The sequence below is a fragment of the Myotis myotis genome, unplaced genomic scaffold (assembly GCF_014108235.1).
Source record: "Myotis myotis isolate mMyoMyo1 unplaced genomic scaffold, mMyoMyo1.p scaffold_m19_p_1, whole genome shotgun sequence".
Lineage (NCBI taxonomy): Eukaryota > Metazoa > Chordata > Mammalia > Chiroptera > Vespertilionidae > Myotis > Myotis myotis.
Genome location: NW_023416313.1, coordinates 87,872,820 through 87,893,384, shown reverse-complemented (window position 1 = coordinate 87,893,384; position 20,565 = coordinate 87,872,820). Strand labels below are relative to the sequence as shown.

Below are 20,565 nucleotides of genomic sequence, written 5' to 3'. Positions count from 1 at the left end.
GAGCACTCCAGTTCTAATGAGCATTCGGTCCCACACCCTTTCATTCTTTAGGATGCCAGCTCACAGGAACTCATCCTTCATGCCCGGTAGAGGCATCACCTCTCAGAGGTGTTCACCCATCCGTCCTCCACCTGCTATCCTCCTTTCTCCTCACCCCCATGCTCACATAGCTTCCTCTACCTCACTTTTAAAGCACTCATTACCTGGGGAAATGGTTAGATGTGTCTTCACATCTGGACCGTAGATCCTCTGAAGGCAAAAGCATGCTCTTTGCTTCACAGCAAGCTCTTAGCCCAGCACGGGGACCCCGTGGATGCTCACTTCCTTGACTGATTGCATTAGCATGTGGATGGAATAGAGGGGGGGGGATGGACGAAAAGATGCTAGGAATGGTGTTGTTGGATTTCTCTTATCCTTTTCTACCTCTAAAATTATACCATTCTAGTTTTGAGAATGAATGGTTCAGCTGCAGAGAAGAGTTGATATTTGTTTTTATATATTTCAGTTGACTGTTAGCCCAGATATGATGCAGGGAAGTATAATTAGGAAAATCATGTATTCGCATCTCTCCTGGTTATACTTTGTGCTTTGGGCATGGCTGATCATTTATTTTAATTATCATTTTCTGCAGTGATTACACAAATACATTTCAATTTCATAGCCTCATATTCAGCAACAGGTATGAAGACTCTGTTCAGAGTCCTCTGAGCAGACAAAACACAAGTAACAGACATAATTGCCATGGGGTCGGGTCTGTGTGTGTGTTCTGATAGACGTCTCCTTCCTTTCAATGTTTTAGGTAAGTTTTTTTCATAGTAGAAATTCATTTTATAAACAACCTTAAAAATTTAGAATTGCAAACCAACAAATGAGAAAATATCTTTTCTTTCCAATAATCAGACCACCACGATTAGCCTATGGGTGTATTGTTTACCATTTTTTTCTAGTCCAAATTTTTGGTTTGTTCTCTCCTTTCTCTTGTATGTAGTTGAGATCCTACTGCTTGATTTTCCCCTCACTGCTTGTTTCCCTTAGTGTTTTCACATAAACGGTAAACTATACCAGGGAATGAAATGGGTGGTGTGCCTTCTCTTGGCACAGCAGTGGGACGCTGTTGGCAGTCCAGACTGCGGTGTGTGAGGAAGGAGAGTTGAATACTGTGGCAGAGTTACAGAGCAGAGCGCACACCATGGTAAGAACTCATAGCTGCCGGGCACTTCAGGTCTCCAAATTCCTTGGAACGTTTCCCAGTGAATGAAAATAAAGGTGTGTATGATCAGCCGCTGCGGAATTGAATAGCTCTTGGAAACCCAGTGCTTAAGATACTAATGGAGCATCTGACACTGAGCAAGTTGTTGGATGACTAATTCTCTGGGTTGCTGTTTTCCAAATGTGTGATCTGGTCCTTTCCTTTCTCTTCTGCTGCTTTCTCTCTCAGCATCCCCTAGCCACTGAGAACGCCTTGCTCCAACTGTTCTAGCGCTTTCTTTGTACTTGAGGCCTGAAATGCTCCCTCTTCTCCTACTCCAATACTTTGCTTGGACGGTTCCATGTTCTTCCTCTCTCCAAGCAAAGGGTGCTTCCTCAGAGAGCACCTCCTTGATCCCCCTTCGTAAAGCAGTCCTCCTGCACCAGGAAACCTTGGAGTGGTCCTCCCCCGTCCACCTCGACTTCTTGCCACCTGACAGTCCTTCATCTGGAAAAAAGGGAGCTGACAAGCTAGCAGAATGCCCCTAAAATATGATACCTTAAGACTGGAGCTATCCCAATCCAGAGATAATTTGTATAAGTTACAACAAGATTAAGGGAACAAAGACATGATGGTCCTAATAGAGTTTTTCTAACTTTCTCTGTCATGAGAAATGGAGTGTGATTGCCCACAATTTTGTAGTATTTCTAGTAGATAGTCTCCTTCTCAGAGCCTCAACAAGGAAAGGAAAGCTATAATTGGATGTCATTGCTGTCAGTCATCTGGGTGTGAAAGAGGGAGGGCATTTGCCTCACCCCAGAGCACCTGTGATCAGGTAATATCCCTAAGAGCTTGTCTGTGAACTAGCTTCTCTTCTTTATTCTTCACGAGCTGCTTATATGTGAGTGTGTGAGGCGGAAGGTGAGGGGCTTTACTGTCTGGCTTTTGAAACAAACAGGGCAAAAAATCAAAGCAATAAGCTTTTAGGAAATTAGTGTAAATATTATGAGATTATTAACTTTTAAAATTCTTGCTAAAAATAATAGGAACATTGTCAAAAAAGAACCCTTTTGACTAACGTGTGTTCCTTGGTGTTCTACATCTTTCACTCCCTGCCTTATAAAAATAGAGCTAATTAATTTAAATTCTGCCAAAGAACAGGGAGTATTCTCTGGTCTTCGGCCAAGAATTCCCCCCCACCACCACCCCCATTCCCACTCCCTTTCCCACCTGTCACTCTCCATGACATCATCGAGTGTTTTCCTTCCTGGCCCTTCTCAACACTGAGAATTGTGGTCTTCATTGGTCTTCGAGTTTGTCTGCCTCTCTCATTCGAGTGCAGGCTCCATGAGGGCCAGGTCCTTGTTGAACTGGCCCACCCCTTTCTCCCTGTCTGCTTGGCCTCCCACAGTGCTTGGCATATGGGTGGTAATCAAATACACGATAAAAGAACAAGCAACTAATTGCTTAAATGAATCCATGTTTTTACAAGTGGATAATTAAGCTCTGACCCGCTTGTTTCAGTGAGGAAAAGGGTTGACAGAGTGCATGGGTTTCTTGACAAGATCTTCACATTTGTTCAGTAAACACTGAGTGCCTGTCACCAGGTCAGACCCCGGAAATGCCGCATGAATAAGACATGACTGATGTCCTCCAGGACCTCAGAGACTAGCAGAGAGACAGACACACACGTGTGTGTGTGTGTGTGTGTGTGTGTGTGTGCGTGTGTGTGTGTAAATAACTGCAAGTCTATGAAAAAATGGAATAGAGGTGTAAAAACAGGAGTCTGAACTACAGCGGGGGGGGGGGGGGCGAGAGGGGGGAGCAGGAGGGGGAATTTAATTTGCCCGGGGCATGAAAGCTTTCACCTAGGCGGTGATATTTACACTGGGCAATGATGGAAGATATTTACACGGGCAATGAAGGAAGAAGAAAGTTTGGCAGGTTAATTAGCAGGAAGAGCCTCCCAAGCTCTCCACAGAGTCAGAGACTGGAAATGAATGGCATGTTTGGGCACTGTGGGGTCGGGTGGGGGGGAGAGGGAGCTGTGAATGCTGCACCAAGGCCTTTGGATTTGATCTTAAAGGAGCCAGGGCCCCTGCCTGAGCAAGGCCAGCCCTGGTAAGAAATGCAGATGAGCCTGCACCAGTGTGCGGAGTTCATGGAGGGGAGTGGGCGCTGTGGTTAGAAAACCAAACCACTCACCCCCGTGGCAGGCATTTCCATGTGTTCACAGTGTATCTTCTATAGAGGCACAATTTTGAATTTCATGAAGATGAATATGTTACTCGAAATCGGTAGCTCCTTTAAAATATATCTTCCAGATGAAAACCTTTTAATGTGTTTCTATGTTGAAATTTAAAAACTTGTGAAAACCAGTTTTTATTTGTACACAGATAAATGTTACCGTATACATCACTGCAGAACACACTTCCTGGATGTTCACGTGAAGTGTAATGAAAAGTTTTGGGATCTTCCAGATGAGTGGGTGCCCAGGTCTTTGTCCCCTGCCCCCTGTGAAAGGCACTGCCCTCTTCTCAAAACCTCTCTCTCTCTTACAGTTCCACGGCATCCTTCAAATGATTTGTTTGAAATATTTGAAATTGAAAGAGGAGTCAGTGCAGACGATGAAGCAAAGGATGATCCAGGTAGATGCTTATTTTATTTAAAATTGAATTTATCGGGCTGACATTAGTTAATAAAATTATATAGGTTTCAGGTGTACAATTCTACAACCGATCATCTGTATATTGTATGGTATATTTACCACCCCAAGACACTTATATTCTTACTACAGTTATAATGACATTTTATTGTTTTCCTCCATTTCATGAAAATAATTTTTAAATTACAGATTGTAAGGTTACACCTAGGAAAATTATAGATCTTCTTTTTTTCAACTTGGTTTCCTCTGCTGTTTTATCAGTTGGGCACAAGTAATTGAGTCATTATCTTTTTGTTGTTGTTGTTAGTCCTCACCCTAGAATATTTTTCCATTGATTTTTTTAAAGAGAGTCTAAGGGAGGGGGAGAGACAGGCGGAGAGACACATTGATTGGTTGCGTCCCACACACGCCCTGACCAGGATCAGGGATTGAGCCTGCAACCAAGGTACATGCTCTTGACTGGAATCAAATCCAGGATCCTTCAGTCTTTGGGCCAATGTTTTATCCACTGAGCCAGATTATCTAGGACAAATCATCATTATATTTAAAAAAATTTACATATATGTGTGTGTGTGTGTGTGTGTGTGTGTGTGAGTATATATATAAAAGCAGCATTTAATATAAATTACTAGAGGCCTGGGGCATGAAATTTGCGTGAGGAGTCCCTCAGCCCGGCCTGCATCCTCTCCAATCTGGGACCCCTCGGGAATGTCTGCCTGCCTCTCACAATCCAGGACCGCTGGCTCCTAACTGCTTGCCTGCCTGCCTGATCACCCCTAACCACCTCTGCCTGATCACCCCTAACTGCTCCCCTACTGGCCTGATTGCCCGTAACTGCCTCTGCCTGATCACCCCTAACTGCTCCCCTACTGGTCTGATTGCCCCTAACCGCCTCTGCCTTGCTCCGCACCCAGGACCCAGGATTCCCTCCTCTGGCTGGTTGCAGGCACCCCAGACCCGGGCTTCCCTCCCTCTGGCCAGCCGCAGGCACCCAGGACCTGGGCCAGCTTCTCCCAGGCCGGCCGCAGCTGCAGGGCACTGTGGGCAGGCGGCTTCACCCGGGTCACAGCTGCAGGCGCCCAGGACCACGGGGCGGGTGGCTTGTCCCTCTCCTGGGCCGCAGGCATAGGTGCAGCCGCGGGCATGCGGTTTGTCCCTCTCCCTGGCCACAGGCACAGGTGCAGCTGCTGGCACCTCAGAGTGCAGGGTGGGCAGCTTGTCCCTCTCCGGGGCTGCAGCCTGGCTGGTCCCCATTCCTCTCTCCCCAGTGTTGAGGGTCTGAGCAGTTATGGCGTGAGGGTGTGACGTGAGGGTGTGACGATGTGAGGGTGTGACGACCATTTGCATATTAGCTCTTTATTATATAGGATAGGATGAGGAGGAACTCATATTTTTAAGTGATGATGTAAAAGGTCGTAATTGGCAACACTTGTGTGCTGTGTTTTTACCGTTGAGCACACAGGCACAATTGTGCTGAGAAGGGATTCGTGTGATTCCCTTTTGATCTCCTGGAGAGAAGTTCTGGTGGGTTAGTGAAGTGTGGATAGGAGAGAACACTTGTCCTGATAACCTTGTTAACAAGTGCGTTTCTGTTGTTCATTTGTGGTTTACTCGCCTTTCTGGTCATTTCCTTGCAGGTGTCCTGATACATAGTTGCAATTTTGACCATGGACTTTGCGGATGGATCAGGGAGAAAGACAGTGACTTGCACTGGGAACCAGTGAGGGATCCAGCAGGTAAGCCCAGTTTAACTCTCGGACCCATGTCGGGTTGATCCCCTTGGAAGGCCCAGTTCTGCTAGTCAAGTGCGCTGTAACATCTCTAAGAGGGTAAAGAGAGGTCTTGTCCAGCACTCATAGTCCACTTGTTAGCTGTCAGCTAGAATTATATTATGGGAAGGCGAGTAGCTCACTCAAAGGCTTGGTAAATAAACACATGGGCTTGTTCCAACTTATAATTTTTAATTTACTTGTCGTGCCCCATTCCCAAGCATAAAAGAAGTACATCAGCCATGGTAGTAGTCCTTGGTTGTTTTCTCAATCATGCAGTTTTTCACTTTTTTAAGATTTGAGACATAGTTGAAGGAGCCCGAAATTTCTGTGAAGTTGTGAATACCTCTCTGAAAAAAAAATGTCAATCTAACTTGGATGCTGGAGAAATTAGTTATAATGACCATTATTTATTCCACTAAAGAATGTTCTTATAGTAAGGTGGATTTAGACATAGTTCCTTGGAAAATTAACAAGCTTTTAAATTGCACACGTCCTACTAATCTAAAGTTTTAGTACTTGCAAGATGTTTTGTTGTCTTGTTCCAGGAAGCAAAGCTACATATTGTTTTTTCCCCTCCCCTCAGTAATTGAATCTTTTATGGATGATGTCAACTTAATGAAAGGATGAGAAGTTTGACTTCTTTTTATATTTCTGCTTCTAGATTTAGAAATGAAAGGGACAATATATGAAGAAAAAGTATATGGTTAACTAAAAAGGATGTTGTTAATTAAAAGCCTAGTTGTTAAATACCATTCCAAGTATTATATAAAAGAACAGAAAACACACAAAAGTTAACTCAAGAGAGGATATGCTCTGTTAAACCAGTTATTCTCAAACTTCAGCATTGGTACAAATCAGCTGAGTGCCTTGTGAAAATGTAGATTTTGATGCCTTTCTAGCATGTTCCTTGGGGATACCTTGGCACTAATCCTTGATGAACATCGCAAGTAGAAAGGTATTAAAATGTTAGTCTAAAATATTTCATTAAATCCCCTAAGATTAAAATACTAGGCAAATATTGAACAATGAGGATTTGAGGTAAGCTTTTAAAAATAGGAATATTCTATAAATTCAAATGGGTTTTTTAGATTTCTTTTAGCTATTATTTTCACAACGTGCATGCATACACACAAAGCAGTCCCTCTCTCCTGTTAGCTCTCTCATTCATTGAAGGTTAACTCTGAGCAGGACAATATTATTATACATTTTTAATGTTATTTTTTAATTACAGTTGCCAAATATTATTTTACATTAGTTTCAGGCTATAGCGCCATGGTAGACAGTTACACAATTTACAAAGTGATCACCCTGATAATTCAAGTATTTGCCTGGCACCATACATACTAATAGTTATTATAATATCACTGACTGTATTCCCTGTCCTGTACTTTACATCCGTATGACTATTAGGACAACATTAGTATTATTAATGTCACATATATCTGTGAATTAGAAAGAAACCAACATTTAATTATTACCTACTACAGTCTTGAGTCATTCATCATCTCATTAATTTTTTTTTTTAAATATATATTTTATTGATTTTTTACAGAGAGGAAGGAAGAGAGATAGAGAGTTAGAAACATCGATGAGAGAGAAACATCGATCGGCTGCCTCCTGCACATCTCCTACTGGGGATATGCCTGCAACCCAGGTACATGCCCTTGACCGGAATCGAACCTGGGACCTTTCAGTCCGCAGGCCGACGCTCTATCCACTGAGCCAAACCGGTTTCGGCTATTAATTTTATTTAATATCTTTTTATCCACCATGTGAAGCAGGTTAAATATTGTTTTTATTCCACAAAGGAAATACTGAGGCCCAGAGTGTACATAAATTCCCTAAGTCCACGGAGCAAAACAACGGACTTCACATCCAGACCTCTCTGAGCTGCCCACGCAGCCTCCGAGGCAGTCCAGTATCCGGAACAGCCAGGCGTGTTCTGGGGTCTTCACTCCCTCACAGACTGGCCTCCGTCTCCTATGGTAGCGCACATGGTCCGTGAGCAGATCTCAGGCCTGTGGATTCAACTGACCGCTGACCTGAAGTAGTTTGCTACCAAAGAAAGGATCGTTAGCAGCCATGCATGTTCATGGTCATAATGAATAACCCTTTCAAGTCAAGTACACTGGAGAGAGTAGTTTGTTAGTATGCTAAATAAACTCAAAAGAATTCATTACACATCTACGTAGTCTATGTTGATAGTAAAATTATTGATTTTTAGAATTTCGATACCATATTATAGAGCCAATTTAGTACTTTTAAACATTTTTTTTATTATTCATCTCATAGGTAAATGTTTAGACTTGTTGTGACCCAAATTCCACTTGCCCTCTGATAGAAAAATGAGAAGAGGATTGGAAATTAAAATGGCAGGCAAAAAAAAGTTGGAAATGGTGATTTGGCTGTGATAGCACAGAACCAATGGAAAGGCAGCGGTGGCTGCCGGGTGTGCCTGGATGGTGGCTGCCGGGTGTGCCTGGATGGCGCCTGGGGAAGTGTGCGTGACCTTCTGGGGCTGCTCCAGGGTTTTACCAGTGACCGGGATGAGCTGGCTGTTGAATTTGGCTGCTGAAGGCAGGCTTCCCAAACTGGTTGGCGCGAAGCCAGAGGAGAACGTGTGGAGCTGTGCTGACACACCGGCTCCACAACATTAGATCCGCGGGTCTCATTGAAGAGGGTGAAATCTAATGAGGATGAGGACAAGGTAGGGCTCATGGTCTAGAAACCTACCATGGGAGGGGAAGAAGTGCCTTAGCAGTAAGTGTGCACGACTTTAGAATTTTAGTGGATAATGAAATCAATGAGTGAACCCTGTGTGGTTTTTTTTTTTCTTTTTAATATGGAACGCTTCACAAATTTGCATGTCATCCTTGTGCAGGGGCCATGCTAATCTCTATATCGTTCCAACTTTAGTAGATGTGCTGCCAAAGCGAGCACTGAACCCTGTGTTACTGCCAAAATGTTGGATCATTTCCCAAGAAATATGGTCTTTCCTCCCCTCTCCCCCCAGAATAGAAAATCCATTTTGGTGGGTTCTTTCTTGTCTGAGAAGAATAGAGATAAGTGTCAGTCATTCAGAAAGACCTGGGTGGAGAGGGGTCCCAAAGCCTGTGCAAGAGCAGGGGAAGGGACCAGAGTGTTTAGCCTGGAGAAGAAACAGGAACAGGGCTGCCTTTGTACTTGACTGACAACGTCTATCACCATTGCTCTGTGACCACAGAGGGATGGACGTCAGATCAGTAGGTGACAACTATAGAGAGATGAACTTTGGCTCACTCTCTACAGAACTTCCCCACAGTCAGGGCTGTTTAAAAAGAGCTCAGGCTGTTCAAAGTAAGGAGCTCTCTGTCGGTGGTAACATGTGGCAAGATGTTTTGAGCACTGGATAAGCATTGGGTTAGAAAACGTCTTCCGCCAGCTCTGAGAGCCTCTGACTGAGAATGGAACGCCCAGACAATCCACAGGAGAGCAGTGAGCAGCAGGGCTCCAGCTTGGAAGATGGGCAGGAGACCCAAGGAGGGCAGAGGGTTGGAAGAGTGTTAGGAGTGCATGGCCTGGATCAAGGTGGCATTGCAGATGGGCTTTTCAGACTGTGGTGGGGAATTCTAACCACATACTGATGGAGAAATACTAATTAAGCTTCTTAGGAAGATTGCCTGTTTTTCTTCTAGGAAGTTTAGGTGAGGTTGTATGTATATAAATATAAGCGATTTGATGAATTATATCTGTGAATTCTCTAATTACCAAGCTAGCTGTTTCTAAATTGTTTCTACCTAAATTATACCATTTGAAAAGGAAGATATGTTTGGATTTCCACAGTTAAGACTGGTTTTAATATGCATTTCTTATCCAAGATCCAGAAATGCAAATATTCTTTTATGCTAATATCTCCAAGAAAAGAAAATTCTCAAATAAATTTACAACTTTGAGAAACAGCTGTAAAATGATTGCATTTGCTAGCTGGCCTCCCTTGAGCTCATTGGATTGTGTTTATCACATTCAATCTTAAACTTAATTGTGAGATAGTGAAATTAATACATTCCTCTAAAGCAGTGGCTCCCAACCTTTTCTTGGCCATGCCCCACCTAAACATCTCTAAAATCCTGATTACCACCCCTCCCCCCGTGACACATAATTCTTATTACTGTATTCAAAAAGTGAACTCCTATTCACATGGAGGAATCCCAAAAAGCCATTAACTTGGTCTAAACAAGCTTCCAAAGAACATGGCATCCATGAAAGAGAAAAATAAAAGAATGAAAGGATAGTTGAAGTACTGAGGAAGAAATCACTAAGAAATTGTTTTAAAAAAATGATATGAAGTGATATGAAAAAATAGCAAATAAAGTTTCAAAACATATGATAGAGAACTGAAATGCATAAATATGTCACAATATATATTTACTAGAGGCCCGGTGCACGGATTCGTGCACCAGTGGAGTCCCTTGGCCTGGCCTGCACCCTCTCACCATCCATGACCCCTTGGGGGATGTCGGAGAGCCAGTTTTGGCCTGATCCCAGCAAGCCAGGCCGAGGGACCCCACTGGGCCTCTAGTATGCATATAAGATCTTTGGTTAATCTCTTCCCGCCCTTCCCCTTCCTCTCCCCCCTCTGAGATTCATCAGTCTGTTCCATGTTTCCATGCCTGTGGTTTTTGCTCCTATATTGAGCATCTGCTTCCTGGTGGTCAATGTACATCATAGCTACCAGCTGGCCGGTTGCTTAGGCTTTATATATATAGACATACTGTATATGAGGCCCCTAGAACCATAAGAAATGCAAAAAATTCACTGTTAATAACTCATTCTTGAATTGCCCGCCCCCCTTAAAAGTTAAATTGACCCCCTGTGGGACATGTGCCCCACATTGGGAACCACTGCTCTAAGGAATGGAAAGTTGTGCTGTCAACAGATTTGGTGATTCACAGCAGGCATGTAGCGGTGGCCCTGAAGACACACCCTTCTCCATAGATGTCAAGGCTGCACCTGAGGCCCTTTTCCTGGAACTCTGATCAGTGGGGATCATGGGTTAAAGACGGCTGATTCAGTGCCCTGTCTGCTACTGCTAGCTGCAAGGAATTCACTTAAACACATAACAAGCATGCCAGCGTGTACGTACAAGTATGTCTGGTGCAGCATTAAAAAGCATTATTTTGAAAAATTGTAAACGGAAAAATAAATCCACAGTGAAGATACAAGCTGCCTTTCAGCCCTGGCTCTCAGTTACCCTCCCAGATACAACCAGTTTCTTGGTTATCTTTCCAGAGATATAGTTGTCCATACAACCACAAAGCACCCTCTTACGTACCTTGCTTTTGTCACTTAAGGATATCACGCTGAGTTGACATGAAGAACAAGGACTTGAAAGAGGAATGTCATTTGTACTTGGATCGAGCTTCAAATACAGAATGCCTGGGCTGAAACCCAGCACCCACAGCTTACTAGCTTTGACCTTGAGCACGTTACCTAACCGAGGATAATCGATAGCATCTATTCAACATATTTAAAACAGTGCCTGTCCCCGAGTTACCATTAAAATAGCATTAGCCATTGTTGTTGAAGATTGTCCTATATCAGAACATACAGAACACCCTCATTCTTATTAATGACAGTTACTCCATTATTCCCTAGATGTTCCCTTGTGTTTAACCACTGAGGAACATTTCCATTGTTTCCAGTCTTCCAGTGTTTCCAGTTTTCAGACAAGACTGCAGTGAAAACCTTATACACATATCATTTCAGACGTGTCTGAATACGTCTTATCCTAGATGTGGAATGCCAATCAAAGGGAACTTGCATCTTGAATTTTGATAGATTTTACTGAGTTGCCCTTCATACGGGTTATAGCAATTTATACTCCTCCAAACAATATTTAAGGACCGCCCCAACACAGATCTTATTAAACTACTTTTTAAAATCTTTACCAAGCTTATTGGTAGAAAGTCATCTCGTTTTAATGTTATTTTATTGTGAAAAGCTGACCATTTATTCACATTTTAAAAGTCCTTTTTTCTGAGATGCTTTTTATTTTTCTTTTGTGTTCTTTTTATTGTTGATTTTTGAGCTCTTTATGTGAAAAGGAAACTTAGTCCTATTTCATGTGTTGCAAATTTTTGTTTTATTTTTTTTTTTTTGCTTGTCTTACTACTTTATGGTATTATCTTAAGTGTGAAAATCTGGAAACAACTTAAATGTTCTTCAGTAAAAAACTGGCTAAATTATTAATGACAAACTGCTATGAAAAATGTATTTGTCATAAAAAATGGCTGATATATTTATGAAAAAACATAAGTTATTACACTGCAAAAATGTTCAGAGCAGCTCCATGGAGGGAGAGCAACAGTAGCCTCTTTGCTCATATTTTACACGTTAGGGTTTTAATTGCCTCTAAAAAGATTATTTGACTCTTACTAGGCTGCCTTGGTTTGTTAGGTTGTCTTATTCGCAGGCAGCGTCTTGCAGTCATGTTAGTATACATTCCACAGAGACTCAAGATAATCCTTGTTTTCTTAAAACTTGCAGGTTTAACTGTAATAACCTTATATCTTAGTTTTAAGGAAAATACCTGTGACAATTCAAAAACTGACTTATGGGGAGACATTTAAAATCCATCTAAATATTTTGGCCTAAAATGCCATTTGGATTAATGGGGGGAGCGGGGGTGGACTGAGGATAAGAAATTGTGTTTGTTGTTGGTGAGTCAAGTATATGACTCAAGGACCTATTTCTTTGCAGGTTTTTTTTCTTCTGTCTTCTTAGAACATCATTTATTCAACAGATGGCATTACACTCCTACCATGTGCTAGGGATGCCCTGGGGTGGCTTGGGGCAACTGTGGGTTCTGACATCTCCTGGGGGAGAGAAGCAGGCACAGCAGTGATCCAACCTGAGGGCAGCACGTGCCGGATACGGAGGTCAGACAGTTCTGAACTCAAACCTTCACTCTGCCACTCACTGGGTGACACCTTGCGTGACCTCACCTCAAAGCCCTACTCTGCATCTGTAAAGCCAGCCTTCAGGGTTCATGAGATGCCCCAGGAGCACTCAGCACAGCCTGGTACAGAATTACGGGCCCAGACATCACCTGCTGGTCCTGCCACTGCTCAGAGCGCACGTGGGAGAGGAGAAGTCACTTGACAAATAAAAGGACACCCCAGCAGAAACCGGTTTGGCTCAGTGGATAGAGCGTCGGCCTGTGGACTGAAAGGTCCCAGGTTCAAATCCAGTCAAGGGCATGTACCTGGGTTGCGGGCACATCCCCAGTAGGAGGTGTGCAGGAGGCAGCTGATCAATGTTTCTCTCTCATTGATGTTTCTAACTCTCCAGCTCTCTCCCTTCCTCTCTGTAAAAAATCAATAAAATATATTTTTAAAAAAAGACAACCCAAACTTTAGCATCTCTGATACAAATTAAGCATAAAAATAAGTGGTTGTCTTTTCATTGAAAAATAAGTGGGGTTTCTACCAAAATACATACATGTGTTCAGCATTCACACCAGTTTCCTGTGGATAAATCGGTGCTGAAACAGTGTGTTTTCAGTTGGCTCCAATTCAACAGCCTGAGAGGAATGTCATTTGTACTTGGATGGAGCTTCAAATACTACTTGTAACTTTCTCTTGAGAAGCAGCTCTCCCCCCACTCACTGCTGCTCAAACTTTCCCCCCTAATAGCAATTCCTCTAACAATGGGGAGGCATGTTCTATGACCCCAGGGATCTGAGGACAAAGTGTCCGCCCAAAGTGACAGTTTTTATTAACACTTTGTGTTCATGTAGATGTAATAAAAAATATTATATTTATTATATATTTGTTATTATGTAACACATTGAAAACTGCTTATCTTTTTTTTAAAATATATTTTATTGATTTTTTACAGAGGAAGGGAGAGAGATAGAGAGTTAGAAACATTGATGAGAGAGAAGCATCGATCAGCTGCCTCCTGCACATCTCCTACTGGGGATGTGCCCACAACCCAGGTACATGCCCTTGACCGGAATCGAACCTGGGGCTTTTCAGTCCGCAGGCCGACGCTCTATCCACTGAGCCAAACTGGTTTCGGCGAAAGCTGCTTATCTTTAAATAAAGCTGATGTTCCAGGAAGTGGAGGGTTTCCAGAACACCTCTGCATCTTCCTGGGGTGAGCTGCACTCCAGTGTGAGAAGCATACCAAGCTCTGGCTTTTTGTTGTTGTTTAGTTTTATTTTAAATATGTTTTTACTAGAGGCCCGGTACACAAAATTTATGCATGGGGGGAGGAGTCCCTCAGCCCAGCCTGTGCTCCCTTGCAGTTAGGGATCCCTCGGGGGATGTCCAATTGATGGCTTAGGCCCGCTCCATCCAGGTCGGACATCCTTAGCACTGCTGTGGAGACGGGAGGAGCTCCTGCCACCACCACTGCATTCACCAGCCATGAGCCCGGCTTCTGGCTGAGCAGTGCTCCCCCTGTGGGAGCGCACTGATTACCAGGGGGCAGCTCCTGCATTGAGCATCTGCCCCATGGTGGTCAGTGCATGTCATAGCGGCTGGTTGTTCTGCTGTTCGGTCGATTTGCATACTAGCCTTTTATTATATGGGATTGAATTTAGAGAGGAAGGGAGAGGGAGAGAAGAAATATCAGTGAGAGAGAGAAACATTGGCCCACTGCCTCCTGCACAGCCCCCCTGGGGGGATCAAGCCCGCATCCCCAGGCATGTGCCCTGACTGGGAATCAAACAGGCGACCTCTTGGTGCACAGGAAAACGCTCAACCCACTAAGCCACACCAGCCAGGGCAAGCTCTGGCATTGTTGAAGGGTTTTCTCTCTAGAGTTAATAAATAAATAAAAATAGGGAGAAGAGATAATAAACAGATTTAATGCCCTTTAAACCACATCTGCTCTACTGCCTGGAGGTTAATTATCCATGTAGAAAAATTCTCCCTGGCAACTTAGCATCAGCCACCTAATCAGCCAGCCGGCTTGACAACATCATCATAACCTGGGGAGGACCAGGAGGTGGTGAAAGTGTGTGGTTTGTGTTGCCTGTGTGTGTCTGATCCTATTCCACTGGAAGCTGTCACAGTGTTAGGACTACTTATTCCTGTGTGTCCTTGGCAGAACTTGTCCTCTCCGTGAGCACAATGGGTGAGTGTTTTCTGTAAACACAAAACCATGGGATCTGAGACAGGCATAGAAATAAGCCATGGTTTTCTCCTGCAGTAACATGGGGTTCTTTGCCAATGACTTTGAGGTTGATTAGGACTGTCCATACTGTTTGTGCTGGAAAGGAATGTCACAGGTACACACACGGCCCTGCTTTCCCATTGCAGGTGGACAGTACCTGGCCGTCTCCGCAGCCAAGGGCCCCCGGGGGAAAGCCGCTCGCCTGGTGCTGCCCCTGGGCCACCTCATGCAGTCAGGGGATCTGTGTCTGTCGTTCAGGCACAGGGTCACTGGGCTGCACTCCGGCGCGCTCCAGGTGTTTGTGAGAAAACAGGGGGCCCACGGAGCAGCCCTGTGGGGAAGAAATGGTGGCCATGGCTGGAGGCAAACACAGATCAGCCTGCGAGGGGCTGGCATCAAGAGCGTAAGTAGAACCGCAAAGGACGTGGACCTGAGAGGTTTTCCTCTCATAGGAGAAGCCTGGGGTCCGAATTGCTCTACTTGGTAACTCGGGCTCAGACAGAGTTTCGTGTGTTTTTCTGGGCATGACAACTCCATTCCTTGCCTCTTTCTTTAATCCCTTTTTGCTTCTTATTACATTCTTCATTATAACCTCTGAGGACCACCACTCTCCCCACCCTAGGGTAGATCCCCTACTTTTATTGAAAAAAATGAATAATTAAAGTAAAAATGTTAATCAAGAGAAACTTCAAAGGGCAGGGGTGCTGAGCTTAACTCGTCTTACTTTTCCTTTCCTTCCTTATACTTTAAACTCTGACCACCATGAGTTACCCTAAAGTGGTTTTCTCCAAAATGTTTCTTTAAAATCCATTGTTCCCTCTTTGCCTGAGAGACCATAGTTAAGCAGCTTTGGGTGGGATCCAGAGCAATAGACTTGAAGGATATTGTTCTGCTCAGGACAGGATGTGGGAAAGCTTGACTGAATATATAAATTTTATCCTAACTAACCAAGTCACAGGTAGCAAGGAGGTGATCTGTAACACCTCATCGAAATAACTTATTTGGGATGTGTCTTCTTTACGTTGCTGCTTCTAAAACTATTACTATGAGGAGATTCTGCATCTATGCTTGTAGGTATAGTTTCTGTAAACATTTTTAGAAAGAAAAGGTAGGCTCCATTAATACAGCTTTTACCAGAGTCTTAAATTTTATGTTACTCTGATTTTTTCTTAAAATTTTTCTTAATATACATATATATTTTTAAAGAACTAAAAAGGTAAATCACAGCAGGGACAGGTTGCATTTGTTTTGGAAAGGAGCAAGGATGCTATCAAAGATAAAATGCAAGAATAGTGGAAGTTCTTGGTCTGTGCACAAGTAGAACAATGCTGCGACGGGCTTATGGCGTTGGCCTCTGTTCCATTTGGCAGCAAAGCTGCATGAGCCCAGTGGAGGAGCTAGGCAGCGTCAGAGGAGGCTGCATGGCAGTGATCTTTTAGACTTCGGCTCTACGTCCGCACCTCTACGTGCCATCACTGTCTTTTTACTTCTGACCTTGGTAATCGTTGACAGAAGCAGCCTGTAGTTTAGTGTGGCTTTTAAAGGGTAACTGGTTCTGAGTAATGTGGTCTGATGCACAGTTTCTGGGGATTTCAGTTTCTACCAGAACGCAGGCCTCAGGTGACACTGTTCTCTAGTCTTTCCTTCTGTTAAGTCAGTTTACTGTTTAGACCTGGGGGAAGCTTGCCTTTATTCTGCTGAATGAGCCGGCCTGGGGAAGGGCAGAGGAGGCTTGACCAGTGTGTGTGTGTTCTCTCCCTAGGTCATCTTCAAAGGTGAAAAGAGGCGTGGCCACACTGGGGAGATTGGATTGGATGACGTGAGCTTGAAAAGAGGCCACTGCTATGAAGAACGCGTGCAGCTCCGCAACTAGCAGTGAACTCCTGTGTTGCTCCCTCTTCTTTTTCTGATCTTCACCTCCTGTCTTCTCCTCCCTTCTGTCAGGCCTCGGAGAAGAGTGGGTCAGTGGGTCAGAGAAAGCCTGGTTGTTGACCCACATCTTGGCCTGTTTTTGTGCAATCCCAATGGACAGTGACACTCCCTTTGACATAGAAGGGACATTGGTTAGACACATGCAAGCTGTCTGTGGGTGCTACCTACATCCCGTAGGAACTGGCTTCAGCATGTGAGACCTATGCCATCCTTCATCCTGGTGACAGGTGTTCCTTGTAGCGAAGTATGGGGGACATTTTCAAAGGAAATTCGTGCGGATGGCCATTCTGTTATCTGTCCAGTGTCGTGCCACGAGTAGTATTGACTTCCCCTAAGATACGCTGTACAATGTGCTTGTGAACTTTGTTTCTCGTCTTCACTGTTAGCTCTGGACTGGCCTGACCTCTTTTACTGCCATTCACTTTATGAAAGAAGGGTGTGTAACATATCAAAATGCATTTATTCTTGTTATCTGTATTTTTCTTTTAAAGACAGTTATGTAAAGTGGGCACGTAATTCCTTGTTAGTGGTATTGTGTTTTGTGTAAATGTGCTATTGATATGACGCAGTTGCGTGTTCCTGATATTTACCGACTCCAGTTGCAAGGGAAAAGGCAGCTTGTGATCTCTTGAATTAAAAATACGCGGTGAAATGTTGTCCAGTCCTATGACCTTTGATCGGTAGCAAGAGAACTTTGGAAATGGTGTCAGGTTGTGGCAGTGGAGGGATGAATGTTTTAAGTACCTTGAGTTTGATCCCTACACAGGAGAGTAAACCATTTAGATCAGCGGTTCTCAACCTGTGGGTCGCGACCCCTTTGGCGATCGAACGACCCTTTCACAGGGGTCGTCTAAGACCATCCTGCATATCAGATATTTACATTACGATTCATAACAGTAGCAACATTACAGTTATGAAGTAGCAACAGAAATAATTTTATGGTTGGATCACAACATGAGGAACTGTAATTAAAGGGCCAGAAGGTTGAGAACCACCGATTTAGATAGACAGGAAGCTGCACCTAGCACATAAAACCCGCACTGTTTCTCACTTAAAAACCGACGGCGTTCCCCGGAATAACACGGTTCTCCTTGGTAACCTGTAAGACCTTGGAGACAGTCCCGCCGTTTCAGAGGAAGGGTTCTGTTTATGGGAGCAGGCTGGGGAGAAGCTGGGAGCAGCTCTCCTGGAATGGATTTCATACTAATTTTTAAATCAGTATAAACATAGGTGGATCTAGCTCACAACTTAGGTGCTACCAAGTCAGCATGGGGTGGGGTAGGCCCGGGCTTTGAGGTAGTAAGTGTGTTGGAATAGGACTCACTTACACACTAGAGCAACGGGGCAGGATTGGCATTCTGAGATCGAAGGACCCTCAACTAATATATGTCCTCCTTGCATTTTTTAACTTTATATTAAAAAGAATATCGTTTTTAAAATGCAGCTTACTACTGAGACTCTTCCTCACTTCTGATTAAGTAATCAACATATTTTCTGCTGTTTTTGCCCAGAATCACAAAGATGATTAAAGGGTTGGAATAAAAGATCTGTGGTGAAAAAGTAAAGGAACTGGGATTATTTAGCCTGGAGAAGAGAAGACTGAGGGGCAAACCATTGCTGGTTTCCCAGTGCCTGAAGGGCTGGTACAGAGAGGATGGTGGCCAGCTGTTCTCCACAGGCACTAAGAATAGAACAAGAGGAAACAGGCTTAGACCAGAGTATGAGGGAGCATTTGCTGGCAGGGACAGTTGTTAAATTAGAATCCCAAAATCCCTTATAAAGGAGTGTCTCTCTCTAGCTCAGAGGCTTTTAAAAAATTAGATAAAACTTTGTCTATTTAAGGTGGTTAAGGGTGTTTAAGAAAGAGTAATAGATTACACAATCTCCCAAAATATGTTTTGCTCCTATTACTGTGTAGTGAAAAATCTCCAGACTAAGTAATTTGGACTAGGCCTGGGTTTAATTTAGGCATTTCCCTCTTTGGCTTCTAATGGAGAGAAATCAAAAGGGGACAAGCCCACCAAATGCTGAGCTTTCCCTTTATGGCAAACCTAGCAGTATTAAAACAAAAAAAGAAAAAAAAACATATATATATATATTTTATTCCAAAAAGAGAGTATAATAGGCAGATGTTTTAGTATTTCAATGTTCTAATGTGTTTTGTTTTGTTTTTCTTGAAAAAGGTATAACCCTTTCATTTGCTCAATGGACAATGCTTCCGATTTTTAAAGACCATAGCAAGGAGCACAGTGTACAGAGACTTTAACTGGTGCATTCTCTCTGCAATGTGTGTGACAACTTAACTTGGCTACTGATACCGAGTACCATGCCCCACACAACTGCCAGGCCTTTTCCTTCACCTAATTTGTATAATTCACTCTCTCTTTATCAATTGAATCTCCCAAGTTCCCCAGTGGTAATGGGTTTTTTTGAACAACAGGTATAATAGTATACCTACTATAGTATGCCTATATTATCTTTTGTCATTTAACTTGGTGGAGGCAGGGCAGCAGGGGAGGATAAATCAGTGAGCCTTTGAGTAGGGGCCAGCAAATATGGCTTTAGAGCTCTTTTTAATGATTCTTTTCCTTTTGGGTCATATAACTGCACAACTGAAGATGAAAGGGGAAAATAATTGAAAATTTCACTTTTAGGTGCCAATAATGCATTGCACTAAACTGATGGAAGAAGTTATCCAAAGTACTGTATAACATCTTGTTTATTATTTAATGTTTTCTAAAGTGAAAAATGTCAGTGGTTTCCCAAACAGCCAAATAAATAATTCTTTGTAAATAAAAACACTGTTAATAATACTGGTAGTTCGTTTCTTATTGTTTTGAGTTATTTTTTATTGGGAGGATATTTACTGCTTGCCTGATTGGGGATAAAGATAATTGCCCACATTATTATGCTTTCTAGGTTATAAAATATGAGGTCATTATTCAGCAACATGGACAGGGAAAGTAATCTGTTCATATAACACAGGCCATACCTTAGCAAATTACTTTGGTTTTCTTATATCTCACTTAGTTGTAAACATTTGCCTCAAATGTTTTTATGGAAAAGCAATATAAGCTATAAATAAATATATAAATATATATAAACTAGAGGCCCAATGCACGAAGATTCGTGCAAGAATCAGCCTTCCTTACCCTGGCTGCCGGCACCGCCTTCACTCCAGCCAGAGCCATCTTTGCACCTTCCCACGCTGCCCAGAGGCCTGGAGCAGCTGGGGCGGTGCAGAACGCCTGAGTCCTGCCCCGCCCCTGGCTGCTTGGCACCAGTGTATGCAAATTAACCCACCATCTTTGTTGGGTTAATTTGCATACTCATTCCTAATTGGCTGGTGGGCATCGCGAAGGTATGGTCAATTTGCATCTTCCTCTTTTATTAGTGTAGATTATATGAAAAGCCTTTTTACTAGTGTTGATTTTATTTATGACATTTTACTCATATTCCAACAACCTTTTCTAATGGAGAAAACTATAAAGAAAAAGTTAATGAGATGCAAGATTAAAAATCTGTTCTACAAAATTATAGAGAAATGGTTAAATGGCTTCTTTCTTTCCAATACTAGCAGCTAGGACACTTAAGTTTTGAATAAACACAAACTTTAAGCAAAAGGTAAAGAAAAACTGAAGTTCCCTTATCTCAGAGGTGCTTCTTACTCATTCTTAGGAGATCTGAGAAAGCTTATGTTTTCTGAATATGTTAAGAAATTTAAAAATAATATTATGATAGCTATGCATGGTGCCAGGTGGGTACTGGGAATATTGGGGAGAACACTTTATAAAGTATATGACTGTCTAACCACTATGCTATACACCTGAAACCAATACAAAATA

At 43.0% G+C, this 20,565-nt stretch overlaps 1 protein-coding gene and 1 non-coding gene across 8 annotated transcripts in view; one reads left to right on the top strand and one right to left on the bottom strand.

Moving 5' to 3' along the window:
* Positions 1 to 19,539, top strand: part of NPNT (nephronectin) — a 91,644-nt gene extending 72,105 nt beyond the window's left edge. For 6 of the 7 annotated variants that reach the window (XM_036344102.1, XM_036344083.1, XM_036344066.1 and 3 more), the window contains 4 exons: positions 3,751 to 3,837; positions 5,492 to 5,590; positions 14,935 to 15,191; positions 16,551 to 19,539. In XM_036344102.1, the coding sequence (XP_036199995.1) occupies positions 3,751 to 3,837; positions 5,492 to 5,590; positions 14,935 to 15,191; positions 16,551 to 16,661 (554 nt within the window). In that variant the 3' untranslated portion in view covers positions 16,662 to 19,539. The remainder of the gene's footprint in view (positions 1 to 3,750; positions 3,838 to 5,491; positions 5,591 to 14,934; positions 15,192 to 16,550) is intronic. The other variant, XM_036344110.1, reaches the window with a different exon arrangement.
* Positions 8,463 to 8,566, bottom strand: LOC118661301. The gene has a single exon (XR_004969267.1). It is a non-coding gene; the product is annotated as a U6 spliceosomal RNA (small nuclear RNA).
* Positions 19,540 to 20,565: the final 1,026 nt, after the last annotated feature.